At 47.2% G+C, this 13,392-nt stretch overlaps 1 protein-coding gene across 1 annotated transcript; it reads right to left on the bottom strand.

The window, feature by feature from the left end:
• Positions 1-2,632: 2,632 nt before the first annotated feature.
• On the bottom strand, positions 2,633-4,078 carry LOC136514458 (NAC domain-containing protein 20-like). The gene is made up of 3 exons (XM_066508410.1): positions 3,865-4,078; positions 3,376-3,722; positions 2,633-3,265 (listed from the first exon to the last, which is right to left on the bottom strand). Exons 1-3 carry the CDS (start codon positions 4,064-4,066, stop codon positions 2,633-2,635), a joined length of 1,182 nt encoding a protein of 393 aa, XP_066364507.1. The 5' UTR covers positions 4,067-4,078.
• Between the last annotated feature and the right edge of the window lie 9,314 nt (positions 4,079-13,392).

The following is a 13,392-nucleotide window of genomic DNA, read 5'->3' as shown; positions in this document are numbered from 1 at the left end:
CATGAATGACGATCAGGGATCTGGTGGAAGCGGGAGGATGCAGCGAACAATGAAAGGCGAGTGTGCAAAATCCACAATGCAGGCGTACTAACTCTCCTTCCCTTCCTCTATTTTTATAGGTAGGGGACACACATGGTCGATGGAATCCCAGTAACATCTCTGAGCGACGACGCGAGTTAAGGCTAGGCCATGTCCCCATGATATCTGAGAGGCACGCCCCTCCAAGAAACACGCGTGGGGAGACAGGTCACCAAAACTAATGCCTTAGCTTCGTCGAGAAGGAACCCATCCCCATAACTGCGGAGGCCATGGGGCCCACTGTCCCACATCTAACGCACTGTCACCTGAGCTAGTGCAGGTGAGTTATCTGATACTCTGATCGAGTACTCGGCCCGGCTCACACCCCTTCGGCAAGCGTAAGCCGTAGTAGTTCATTTACTATTGACCCTGCCATCCCTAGGGCCAGGGGAGTATTCAGGAGAGTCACCAGTATGATCCTAAAACATCTAACACTCGGTATCATGTAAATCTCCCTAGTACCAATACGAGCTCGAAGTATCTTATTTCGGTGGATGTGTGCCCCTTTGTGGGAAACCGGAAAACTGGTTGGCCAAGGGCTATAACCAAAGTACGAGCTCCTAGAATCTAGAAAAAAGAGTTTTATGATATGCACATGATGGTCAGGCTTGTTCCTGTCGCCCCTATTCATTAGGATGTGGACGCTTACTCGTTCTACTCGCTATCAGGTCGAAGAGTAATATACACAACTGCCGACAGCTGCTCACGCGTTCGTTATTTGCCCGCGGTGGTTCCCGGCCCTGGACACTGCTATGTTGGCCTCTGGGCTCTGAGACAATGACCTCGCATTTCCCACTAAGATGTCCACAAAAATTTGAGATCACGCTACTTAGAGGGTCTCGAAGAAAAACATGAAGCACTTGGTGTTTGACAAACAACGACCCGAATCAGGTTGCCCCAAAAATCAACTGGTGTAGTGACACATGAAAAATGGAAGTGGTACAAACTACCCTATCCTATTGATCCATTCTTTAAGTAGGACTCAATGATGCGCAACCACTACTAAACACCAGAACACATCGGGAACCAGGTTCTCAATAAAAGTGGTGTCACCACCTGATCAAGGAGTTAACAATGTCCTAGAAGCCATGCTTCCCGACATGCGGTGCTACCACCCGAATAAAGCACTAACAACGCCCAAGGGCTAGACCCAGGAGACCACGTTTTCCAACATGAGCTGTTACCACCCGAATTGAGCACTTACAACACCTAGGGAACTATGTTCCTTGGTGAATGGTGTTACCACCATGCCCCTCCGCACTCGAGGAAGACTCTTGGTACCCGAGAAAATATCTTGGCACTCAAGCAAACCCATACTGGTTTTCAATACTTGAACAAATCAAGCTGTGCTGTTCAGTACCTTGGCACCCGAGGCTAAGCTTGCTAGTACTCACAGTACTCAAAACTTACACTAGTCTACGACAACCCGTGGGCTAAAGCTACCAGCTAGCTTGTCATTAAGTCCTACGGGGGCTACTGTCCGATATATGGGCCAGGGGTACCTGCACCGCCTGTATATACGACCATGTCCAAGTTATCGGCTCAGAAGCCGTCAGGAGGAGGCCCACGAGGGCCATGGCAGTCGACAAATGTGAAGACCAAGGCACACCAGGAACATCCAAGATAGGCGTATCTGGACGATAGCTAGAATCAATCTATTGCGTATTCCATGTAACAAACTAGGAATCCAATTTGTAGCGCCAATTGCCCTCATTGTAACTGTACCCCCTCTGCCTATATAAAGGAGGGTAGGGACCTCACGATAGGGATCCAACTCCTCTCATTCCAATCTACTATGTAGCTTGGAGCAACAACCCCTGTAATCGAGCATATAAATACAAGAGTAGCACCACCACCACCACTAGACTAGGGTTTTACGCGCACCATGGCCTGAACCACTATAAATCTTTGTGTCTCGTGTGCTACCATCTAATTCCATTAACGCGATCATGTTGCTAGGCATTGCCAGAGCTAATTCATCCAACAAGGGTTGACCAGGGGAGCGAGAAAACCGTGTTGCAAGCTATTATTGATAGGGAGCAAATATAAGGTTGAGCCAGGTTTTGTTCCTATCTGACAGCCAGAGAGGTGTGCAGGCGTGACAACTATCACAAGCATATTCGGTTAGCCTTTACAAAAAGATCACAATATAAACACATATAATTGGATGTTTAATTTGGCAATCAAGTTCATATCTTAAACAACATACTATAATTCACATACATATAATATATAGGTTCACAATAATATTGTACCAAACAACACTCTGCTTCTTACAATACAACCATCAGTGCAACCAAGCAGATGTCATGTATCCAGGTATGCATACCATCATGCCCCAGATTACTAAGACCAAACCACACACATATACCACACATGAAACAATGAAATGGTGCATATACTAGTACATGCATACACACATAGCTTATCGACTAGTTATTACAGAAATATATAAACCATGCATTATTTCACAAAATGCAATGTAGATATAGATATAACATGCATATTTATGCGAATTCATGTCTTTGCCTCCACCCTCCACATGTTTACTTCTTCAGTACTTGTACTTCCATATGCCATCCATCTCTACGGTGGTGGCCATGGACCCTAGGCCGGTCACAGAAATCATCGATGTGATCTCAACAGCATTAGCCTGCTCATCCGTCTGCAACAGCATCGAGGACGGCCTACTCTCAGGCGTAGCAACATCGAAGCCGCCAGCGCTAGCTGCTCCCATGTCCATCTGGCCAATAGCTCCAGTGCCCATCTGGCCTAATGGTGCCCCCATGCCCATCTGGCCATCGGCTGCCCCCATGCCCATCTGGTGGTAGAAGTTCATCGGCGGCGGCATGGCCATCGGATTGCCGAATAGGGCACCGTTGATATGGAGCCCACCAGCACCACCGATACCTACCATAGGCGGCATCACCAGTGGCATCCCCATGCTAGCGTTGGGGTTGGGGTAGTAGGGGGGCACCGGGTCCATGGCAAAGTCTGGCAGGATGGGATATTGCATTGGCATGCGCACGGGTTGTGGTAGCTGCAGCGACATGGGGATGGGCATGGCCGGGATGTTGTTCTGATTCTGATCAATCTCAGCACCGGGCATTGCCACTTGGTACGCTGGTATAGTCGTCTTCCTAATCCCAATGGTCTTGTGGAACACACGACAGACCACCCACTCATCCTATGCGAATTTCATTTGTAAACCAGAAGTGAAATCAGATTTGGGTAAGCAAATAAAGCAAGTAGCATATTGACATACATCATGCCAGTGTTGTTACCACTACCACGCACCTTGGAAGCAGAAGCTAAAGCTTTCATAGCCATGTCGGCATTGGTGGCTGAGCTGGATGCAGATGTGGGGCCAGGGAGCCTGCCGTTGCCTTCGAGCCTATACTCGTGCATCACCCAGTTTGTTTTGTTGCCCCTGGGAGCCCTACCTTCGTAGAAGACAAGCGTTTTCTTCATGCCGACAAGCAGCGCCACCTCTTCCCCTTTGTTGGGCTTGTATACCTCCTTGTCCTTGCCGGTCGCCTTCCAATAACCAGCTTTCGTGGCCCTGTTCGCCCTTAGCCCTGTCGGGTACTTGCGGTCCTTCTGTGAGAAGAAGTACCACTCTTTCTCATTCATTTTTGCCTCTCCTGCAGCATGCGACCGAATTAAGCACCATATATTAGAGCACATCTCAATCACTAGCATAGCAGCATGCATCCACTGCACGAATGAAACAAGAGCAAGGCATATATGTATCTGCAGTACAGATCGAGACTACTTGTTACATACTTGGGAGATCCCATGGCTCAGTCTTATTTAGGTCGACCTCCCCGATGGCGCAGATGAAGTCCCTGTTGAGCACCTTTTTCGTGAGGTAGTCATTGACAATCTCAAAGTCACTCGGATGGAAGCGGAACCCTGGAGGCAGGTCAAGGCCACCGGTATGGACAATGTTCATCTCTTCCGGTTGCAGCTGCTGCTGGTCCGCCATGGTTCTCTTGCTCCTTAACTGAGATTAGAACCAGGAAGCGCCAACAACCGTATCAAGCAACAAGGAATAATTCGCATATAGTACTGAAAAAACAACGAAGCATACATACATGCACAAACTCTTCTTGACCTGCCGGTAAGTCTAGGTCTCTCGCTCGCTCACCAAGATGAATGCAGGATGAGTTGTTCTGGTGCAATGAGCCGGGCACTGCAGGGCAGCTTAAATAGGCAGGAGGCGTGTTCACAAAAGCCACTTTCCGTTGAAGCCTCCTACCCTCTGCCTGGCTCCCGTCTTTTCCGGTGGTGTCTGTTTCTACTGGGCATTGGACTCTTGTTCTTTCCAACTGTGCCATGCTTGTCCTTGCGCACCCGGGCTCGCTTTCTCGCCGGGGCCTCGGCTGTTGCTGGCGACAGGTGCCCGGGTTTTGGAATGTCTCTACTTGTGTGCAGCATGCAGCCTGCCGTGACCTCCCTCCAGTTTGCCTACCCTGGCCTGTGATTCCTGTGGACGTATGCGTCCGCACGCCGCTCAGGCATGCAGGCCTGCTCCAGTTGTCGCCTCGTCTGCATGAAGATGTAGAAGAGGGCAACGCGGTTGGCGATCGAACGCGTAGAGCTGTGTGTGCGTCAGTGGCCTAGAGATGCTGTGGCTATATGCTGCAAGCCCTTCGTGATGCAGGCTACGGACAGGCGGGGCCAGCGCAGGGTCCACTTGGCCTCGCATGCGGTGCGGGGGCTGCTGTAGCCATAGGAATCCATCAGGGACTACCAGGCCAGTGACGGGTCATCGTGATCTAGTGCTGATAGCGTCGTGTTCTTCACTACTCGATCAATTTTTGGTGCATGGAGAAACGCGTGCGCGCATGCAGCGTTGTGCCGATTCGGTGTGCTACATGTGGCTGTGTATGTATGTATGTATGTAGACACCCTGATGTATCTATTTGTTAGACGACATGATGTGTACTGCATGTGCCCATTGTCACACAGAAACCGTGCATGTATCAACGTTCAACTGATAAGTGTGCGTCTGAGTGCGCCAACCCTGGAAACCATGGTCAGTTAGCCTGTTACTGAGCCAGCCAAGGGACAGGCGGCGGCGACCCCTTGATTTATGCATGCATACAAGGGATATTTCCTTTTCAGTTCCTTACTTTCAAAGGAATTAATTTAGTAAAGCTCTTTTATGATCCATATCAATACATCACACATTTTGCATGCATACACATGAGTAGAGTACATGCCTACATGCCGTCTAGGCTGGGTGAAATGGCATAGCATGCTAACGCATTCTCTACAAAAGTGGCGGCAATGTGCAATTGTCCATGGTACGGTACCATTTCATCCAGGAGAGGCTCCTGGTGTGGTATACGTGAATGTACATGCTTATCAATTGCTTAGCTTAAATAGGGCTAATCCTCTGCAGTCATCTTATGGGCGTGCCCCGACCGAAAGGAATCAGCCCAAGTATCTATCATCACCAGTTCACCACACAAGCCACGGCAACAGCACTTTAGATATGGTATCAGGGGAATATACCTGACATCACTCTTTTCTTGTTCTGACACATGCCTCATCAGCAGGGGTTTAATTTCATGTTAGTATAAAAACTATAAAAGTAACATATATTTGCCATCATAGGATAAATGTTAATCGTATGTCTCTAAACCCGGTGATCTTGCCTGTGGTTGACGATTGTCCAAGGATTGTTTGTGGTAGCTAGTAGGTGGTGACAACCTTATCTAGTCTTTGTATATTTTACCATGTGGGTAAGTTCTTAAAAGCTAAGGCCCCCATAAATAGATAGACGCCTCGGGGAAGAGTTTTCTCCTCTTGTTGTTTCACCTATCGCCTCATATACCGGCCGTTGTGTGGACTCAACATGTTTGCTACAATTGTGTGATTAAAGAGTTACAATCATAGGAACCTTTACTCTCTTGTTGTCCTTTCATCTAGCTATACCTTACTAGTTATCTCTTGAGTTATCTTTATCTTGAGCTTGTTTCATCACTCTTCCTATCCAAATTCGATTACCCCTCTATAGTAAAAATTGGAATTTTCCCATCGTCAAACTTGGGCTTCATACTTTTGCCATTATGCAAAAGAGATTCGTCGGATTGCCATTATCAAACTGGGTGCACCCGCTGAAATGCCATTACGCTGATTTCTCTCCAATTTAATCATTATTTTTATTCCAACCAATCTTTCATTCTCGTTTTACCCCTACCCCTAAACTCAACCTTATACCTTCATCATGTCACACACCCCAACACCCACCGTGCCGTGTCGTCGCCTCCGACACCGGCTCCTCGCGGTGGAGCGGGCCACGCGCGCTGCGCACTCACTGCTGTCCGCCGACGCCGTCGCGCTGTCCGTGACGGAGGAGCAGGTCGTGGAGCAGAACGCCTTAATCGCGGTGCGCCTCGCCTACTGCTTCCCCACCGTGTCATCGCTCGCCGTCTACTGTCGCGACCCCACCATGCTTGCCAGCCTCACCCCGCACTAGAGGTTCGGCATGACCCCACCATTGCCCGCCTGACCTCAACGCTGACGCCGTGGGCAGGGTGCGGTCATGCGTGCGGGATGGCCCGTGTGGTCGTGGGATTATGGCGGGGCGCTAGCGGTGGCGCCCACGCTGCCAGTGTCGAGGACGTCACGTGCGTCCTTGGGTGGGGAGGGGCGCTCGCGCTGCCAGTGTTGGGTATGGCCCACACGCCCGTGCGCTGTGGAGGGGCGCTCACAGCGGCGCCCGTGCTGCCAACGTTGGGACAGCCCACGTGGCCACGGGTGGGGCGGGATGCTCGCAGCATCTGGAATCGTCGGGAGCGGATGGAAGTCGCAGCCAGCGGTAGGGGCGAAGCCAGAATAAATGGTCACCAGGGTCAGAGTCGGTACTCAACTACTCATATAAGTAGCTTATAGGTTGCAACAATATAATACACTAATTGATTGTCCGGGCTTCAACAATTTGTCGTATCTTTTCGTAGCCGTTATGAAAACTATTACCCATGTTGCCTACATGGTCTCTAAGCCTATCAGATATTCCAGCCATCTACTAGAAATGCATCATTCCCACCTTGTCCCTTATTGTAATCTCTAAATAAGTAACAATATAAACAAAAACACCTATCCATGTTTTCACTATACTCTAGGCAATCATATTTAGTGAACTATTCATGTTGAAGTATCTTCATCATTATTCTCATTATCACCTGTTGCGGGTAATTTTCTTTTAAAGAATCTTTCCAACGTGCTTTGATTACCTATGAAATTAGTCACATAATAAAAATTAAAGCAGATAGATACTAAATTACTAATGTGCAAGTAGCCTACTATTAAAAGTCACTAGTGATTATTGAAATGCAACTATGCAAGCTATACTACAGTAGATAGGTACCTGATATTTCGCTGGAATTAAAGAGCGAGCTCTTTGTTGGAAAGCCTTAAGACCTCATATGTCGGACTAGATTGTTTTAATTAGCAATTGCAGAATAGGGTATTTGGGGTACCTAGACAGGCAGACAGAAGATGGGCAGAGAGTTTATCGCCGCTGGCCACCAGCAAGTCGTCACTGTGATTTGCGCCAAGAGTCTTTGAGACGCGAGACAGAGAACGAACGAGCGGCCGCTGGGTGCTGGGCACCCGCGCCGCTTGCCAAATGCTAGAACAATGGAGATCGGAAGATGAAACGACGACTACTCAGTCCAGGGCTCTAGGCTGTAGCGGAGGCTGGAGGCAAACATTTGGCCTTCTGGGCTGCTTATCTGGTTGCAATTTACATTCACGTAATGTAATCACGTTCCAGGTCTAGGAAGCAGAAGATGGTCTGGGCTGCTTATCTGGTTGCAATTTACATTCACGTAATGTAATCACGTTCCAGGTCTAGGAAGCAGAAGATGGGCCGAACTGCTGGGCTACCAACTCGTTGGAGTCCAACATATTTTCTACTGGGGTCCAACGTGGTGAAAAATCGCTGGCTATAACAGGCTATGGCAAAAGTCGTCGGTGTCGGCCGACCCCGATGCCTTCACGTAGCTTCGCCCCTGGCCGGCGGCGAGGTCCGCGTGAGCTCTGGTAGAGGGCAACGGGCTCCGGTGAGGTTCTGCGGGCAGCGGCCAGCGGTGAGGCTCCAGCGTCGGGGCTGGAGCGGTCTCGGGGAGCCATGCGCGGCCGGCGGCGAGAGATGTGTGTGTGTGCGAGAGGTAGAGCGCAGAGATAACGTTTTTGAAAGCAGGGGTAAAATGGGAATAAAAGATTAGTTGAAATAAAAAATGATAAAATTGAATAGAAAAGTGGAGAATGGATTCTGAGTCCAGTTTGATAAAGACATTCCAATAAATCTCTTTTGCGGGATTGCAAACGAGCGAAGCTCAAGTTTGATAATGACAAAATTCCAATAATCTCGGATTATTCACGTATATAGGAAGCGACTTAAATATGCGCTTGGATCCTACCAACTTGCTTAAATATGCGCTTGGATCATATCAACTTTCTTTTATGCATCTACATATGTAAGCTCAGCTCAGAAACCGTCTCGTGATTTTCATAGATCTTGTGGCAAGCTCCCTAGATTGACCTCGTGAGTAGAGGGATCGGAGGTCCAGGCAGACGGCAACCATGGCGAGCGCGCCGGTTTAGTCCACAGCGTGGCCCAGATATGGCCCTAGCGAGCGTTATGGCGGCCTCCCGCGGGCAACTGCGTCTGGCTTCAGCACCAGCGAGCACGAGCAGTGGCGACCTTCATCTACATGGCGTGGGCTGTGGGCAACGGCGCCGCTACGACGAGCAGACCAATCCACGGCAAGCAGTGTGCACGGACGGTGATGTTCGTTGTGAGCCAAAAAAAAAAAAAGGCATTCAGTCTCCAACGCCAAAAAACCCGTATCTCCGTGCGTTTGGAAATTGGAAGCTACTGGATGGATGGCTCCATTTCCATTTCCCTGGATGCTTGGATAGAGCACATGAGAAACTGCCAAACTCATTTGTAATTTTTTTTTTTCTCGGCTTCACCTTGTATTCTGTCTCAGGTATGGTTGACAACTTTTGTAAACTGTGCCCATTTTTAAGCCTATCCCAAGTTGTCCGGGAGGGAAAAGAAACAAGCGCAAACATTCGTGATGGACATCTGATTTCAGCGCCGAAATCAAGATAACCTCGCCCTGAAGAGTTATGGTACAAACACATCAGCTGCAAGTTGAGTTTATGCTGCAAATTAAAATAACACTGATCTTATGCGCCATCTGAACCTGTTGGGTATAGAATAACGAAAACCCACTAATATATGAAGTGTTAAGGACAGGAAAATATATATAGAAAATGTAAAAAAAAAAAATTATATATAAAGGGTCAGTTGTGTTGGAGTCATCTCAACATTTAAGGGGATCTATCTCGGTCAGTGACTGGTATATCGATGTAGGATGCGGACACTGTCTGAGATCATCAACCTTTTGAAAATTTATCACAACAGCTTGTCCTCCCTCTTGCCAAGTCAAGAGACTTCGTAGCAGAGCTACTCTGACTTAAACTTGTAGCAAGAGGAAAAAAGAGGTAGCAAAATTTAACCAAGAATAAAATATACAAGGGTTGTTTCTGTCATCTTTTCATGTTCTGCAAAACATAGAAAAACAAAGTTCAATGACTCGTTAGCATTATCACCTCAATCTACCAACAACATTTGACATTTCTGATTAATTAGTCTTCAACCAAGACGATGTACCTCTGAGTTAACTGCAGACAGAACTGACGAAATCTCTGGGCATATAGGCACGCAAGGCAAACAGCAGTGCAAATTGCTCTGCTAGAGCATGGTGCTACTTCAACAGATCAGCTTCAGCTAAGCCTGAATTATGATCCGACGAGAAATCTGCACTTGAAATCAGAACATCATGAGTGCATCAGCATGATTGAGAAATAAAAAGGTCATGGAAACAGCCAGGCTAGCTAAAAGGCTTATCGACGCCTTTCCTGCCTTTCCTAGCATCTGGAGCAGCTCAAAGAGATATCTAAAGTTGAATCTCCTCTTAGTCTTACCCATTTCTTCCCTACTCCATTCCCATCTTCCCTTCGTTCTCTTCAGGTTCCAGATGTACTTATGTCTATCTACTTGGCATCTTTACCTTTGAAATCCATACTATACAAATATATGCAACCATACAATACATGGCGATGACAAATGAATCAACAGAAGAACCAAGGTAAAGATCCTCAAAACAGTATATATTTAGGAAGGAGTAAATGAATCGTTCTTGATAACATTATGTGTGCTTAGAGGAAAAACTTTTCAGATCATAAAGGATCATTCATGGGCGGTTTGGTAGTACATTATTATAATTTATAACTCCGAAGCACCAAACAAGGTATAAAAATGACAGTTCTATCTAAAAGTCATGCAACTTATCCCATATTCACGATTTGGTGCAGACTGCAGCAACTCTGGTTTATCTGAATATGCTATCCTGGGCTACAGATATATGATGTGGTGAAGTTCCAGCAGATAATAGCAGAAGCAATTTTTTTATTGTTCACAATATTACAAGCAAACTAAGACTCCATGATTTAACTAGCAACTAAAATTTTAGGGCTTGTAGAAACAAGGTAGATAATTAAACCTTGATATAAACATTCATGTGCATAATCATTATAATTAGTGCACACAACAATAATTGAAGAAATACCTGACAATGTGACAGAATTCCAGCCAGAATCGGAATGGGAGCCCCAAAAGTAATAAGCAACCCATATCAGGGCACATCATATTGAAGCATAACTTGTGTCACGTGCAGAAAATGACAGGGGGAATAAGTAGCAAGAACTATTTTCAGTATCCATAATCACAAGGTAAATTCTGCCTTCTTTTGTTTTCCTATGATTATATAAGAAAAAATATACTTACAATGCACTCAAGGCTACAGAATTGAACAAGCTATTGTGTATACTAGCATCTTGAAGTATGTTGATAGTAAATCCTACAAAGAATCACAACTAAGAGATAACAAACTCTTGCAGGATGACAGCAACCTAGCACACAAACCAGAACTAGAAAAGTTTATCACCTAAATATCCTAGATATAAATGTACCTACTTAACTACATCATCTGCGATGCAATTTCCTGGACATAATTTCTACGACTTTGTTCCATTGTTGCAATCTGACAGCATCAACAAGCCTTTTGCTGCCTCTATCTCTTCAGTAATCCACCCCTCTGTTGCATAGTTCAACAACGTTAGCACGGGCTTCCCATCAACACGGAAAGCCCCAACTTCGACGAGATCCCCCTGGCGCACACCATTCTGTCTCAAGAAAGGTACCCATGCTTGCATAAGGTGGTATTGCCTGGCGCTGTAGACATACTTGAACCTCATGTTGTAGGAATAGCCATGTCGATCAATGGCCTCCAACTCTAATCCCTTCTGACCGTCCCATTGATGCACAGATCTATGCTCATCTGTTGTAAGAATGCTGAACAACGGTGAATCAATGACCTCCCGAGGTGAGAACTGCACGCGGGACTGGCCCAAGCGGCAATCCGTGGCAGTTAGCGTCCTGGCAAGAACTGGTGTCACATCGGTCACGCCCAAGAATTGAAGGCCGTGGCTCAAGCTCATGAAAGGTCGCATTGGAGTATTAAGAATTGGCAGTCTCGCGACCATGCTGACCAGCAGCCTTTGCTTCTTGCACAGGGTTGCTCCTACTTGTCGGTTCCTGGATTTCTGTCGACTGAGCTGATGGCATTATTCTGTTGCTGCCCTCACAAACAAGCATGGTGGAAGGGCAAGGGGCGCTCCTCTTGATCAGCCAGCATTCCTCCTCAGCACTATGGCGCTGATCACGATCCACATGTCGGCAAGACCGCAATGCAATGTTCGGGGCAGTAACCTTCCAATCTCCGTGCAGACCATCCATGCCACAAACAGGGGCCGCGAACATGCAAGGCCGGAGCTTTTCTTCTTTCTTCTCATCCAGGGCCACACCAGTGCACCCCCACGGAGCGTGGCCTTTCGGTTCTTGCACAATCGGGGACGACGTGGCAGCAGTTGCAGCAGCGGCAGCCCTCTTCACCTGTGCAATTGGGGACGACGTGGCAGCAGCCGCGGCCCTCTTCACCTCAGCAATCGCATTGCCATGCTCACGAGCTGCAGCGATGGACGAGCGTTGCTTCTTGGAAGCCCAGATCATCTCGCCATTGAAGTCGCACCCACGTTTGTTATTCACCGGTTCTTGATCCCTCAGAGGAGGAGGAGGAGGAGGACATGCTAGGGCGGCCACAACAACAACCTCGGGTTCTGGGCACGAAGCAGCCATACGCTTGGAATTCCTGGGCTTTTCGTGTTTCTTGCATCCACAGCATCGGATGCGCAACCTGTCGCCAAGCGGTGGTTGAGCGACGCCAACAGCTTGAAGCAGGGGCCTCCCCCGCCGCCGGCGCGCGCGGCCGTTCCGAAGGAGGTGTTGACCATCTAGATAGATTTATCGAGCAAAGAAGAAAGGGAGGGAGGAGCACACCAAGTGTTCGACGAAAAGAAGAAAGGGGGCCGGCGGCTAGTTGTTAGCGCGAGCAGGTAGGGAGGGCGACGCCGTAGTGGAAATGGTGAGGCCACAGCTTGCGGCCGCGGAGCTTTATGGAGCGGCAGGGTGGCGACATCACGATAGGGGAGGGAAGAACAGAGGAGAGGAGGTCGCGGCGGTGGCAGCAGGGAAAGGGTAGACGTAGATGGGAAGGGGGCGGCGTGGGCGTGGGTACCGGCCGGAAAACGGAAAAGTGAACGACGATCTGCTAGGTTCTCGGATTTAATACATGTTTTCTAGTTTCTTGTTCACAATGGTCTTCCAAATGTTTCCTGTTTTTTTAATGGTCTTTCTAAAGATAAAAAAATATGTATTGGAATGATACCATATTTCAAATAAGAAAAGTCACTTATATAAATTTGACTAATAATTATTAAAATTATATATGTAAGTTTAGAACATTGAACTTGTATCCATGGATTTGCATTGAAAATTTCTCTGAGATTATATTGAATCTTAGTAAATAACAATATAATAACAGAAATCATTGTTCAAAATTTATTTTATTTGAGTTTTTCATGATCAAAATATGCGTATCATCCCTAAACGGATGAACTACCATGAGGTGATCTTCTCATCAATGCTACCTCGATTATATCTCATAGGAGTAAATAATAATACTTCTAGATTCAAAAATTATAATTTTTTTTTGCAAAAAATCATTGCCTATAGCTCACAGGCAAGCAAGGGTTTTTTTTTTGCACAAATTAAAAGGAGACATCTAAATACTTATCTTGGCGCGTGGAACTGCATGAGAGCTATGG

Source organism: Miscanthus floridulus, chromosome 16, assembly GCF_019320115.1.
Source record: "Miscanthus floridulus cultivar M001 chromosome 16, ASM1932011v1, whole genome shotgun sequence".
NCBI lineage: Eukaryota > Viridiplantae > Streptophyta > Magnoliopsida > Poales > Poaceae > Miscanthus > Miscanthus floridulus.
Note: the sequence above shows the minus strand (reverse complement) of the source record. Positions and strands in the feature narration are given on the sequence as shown.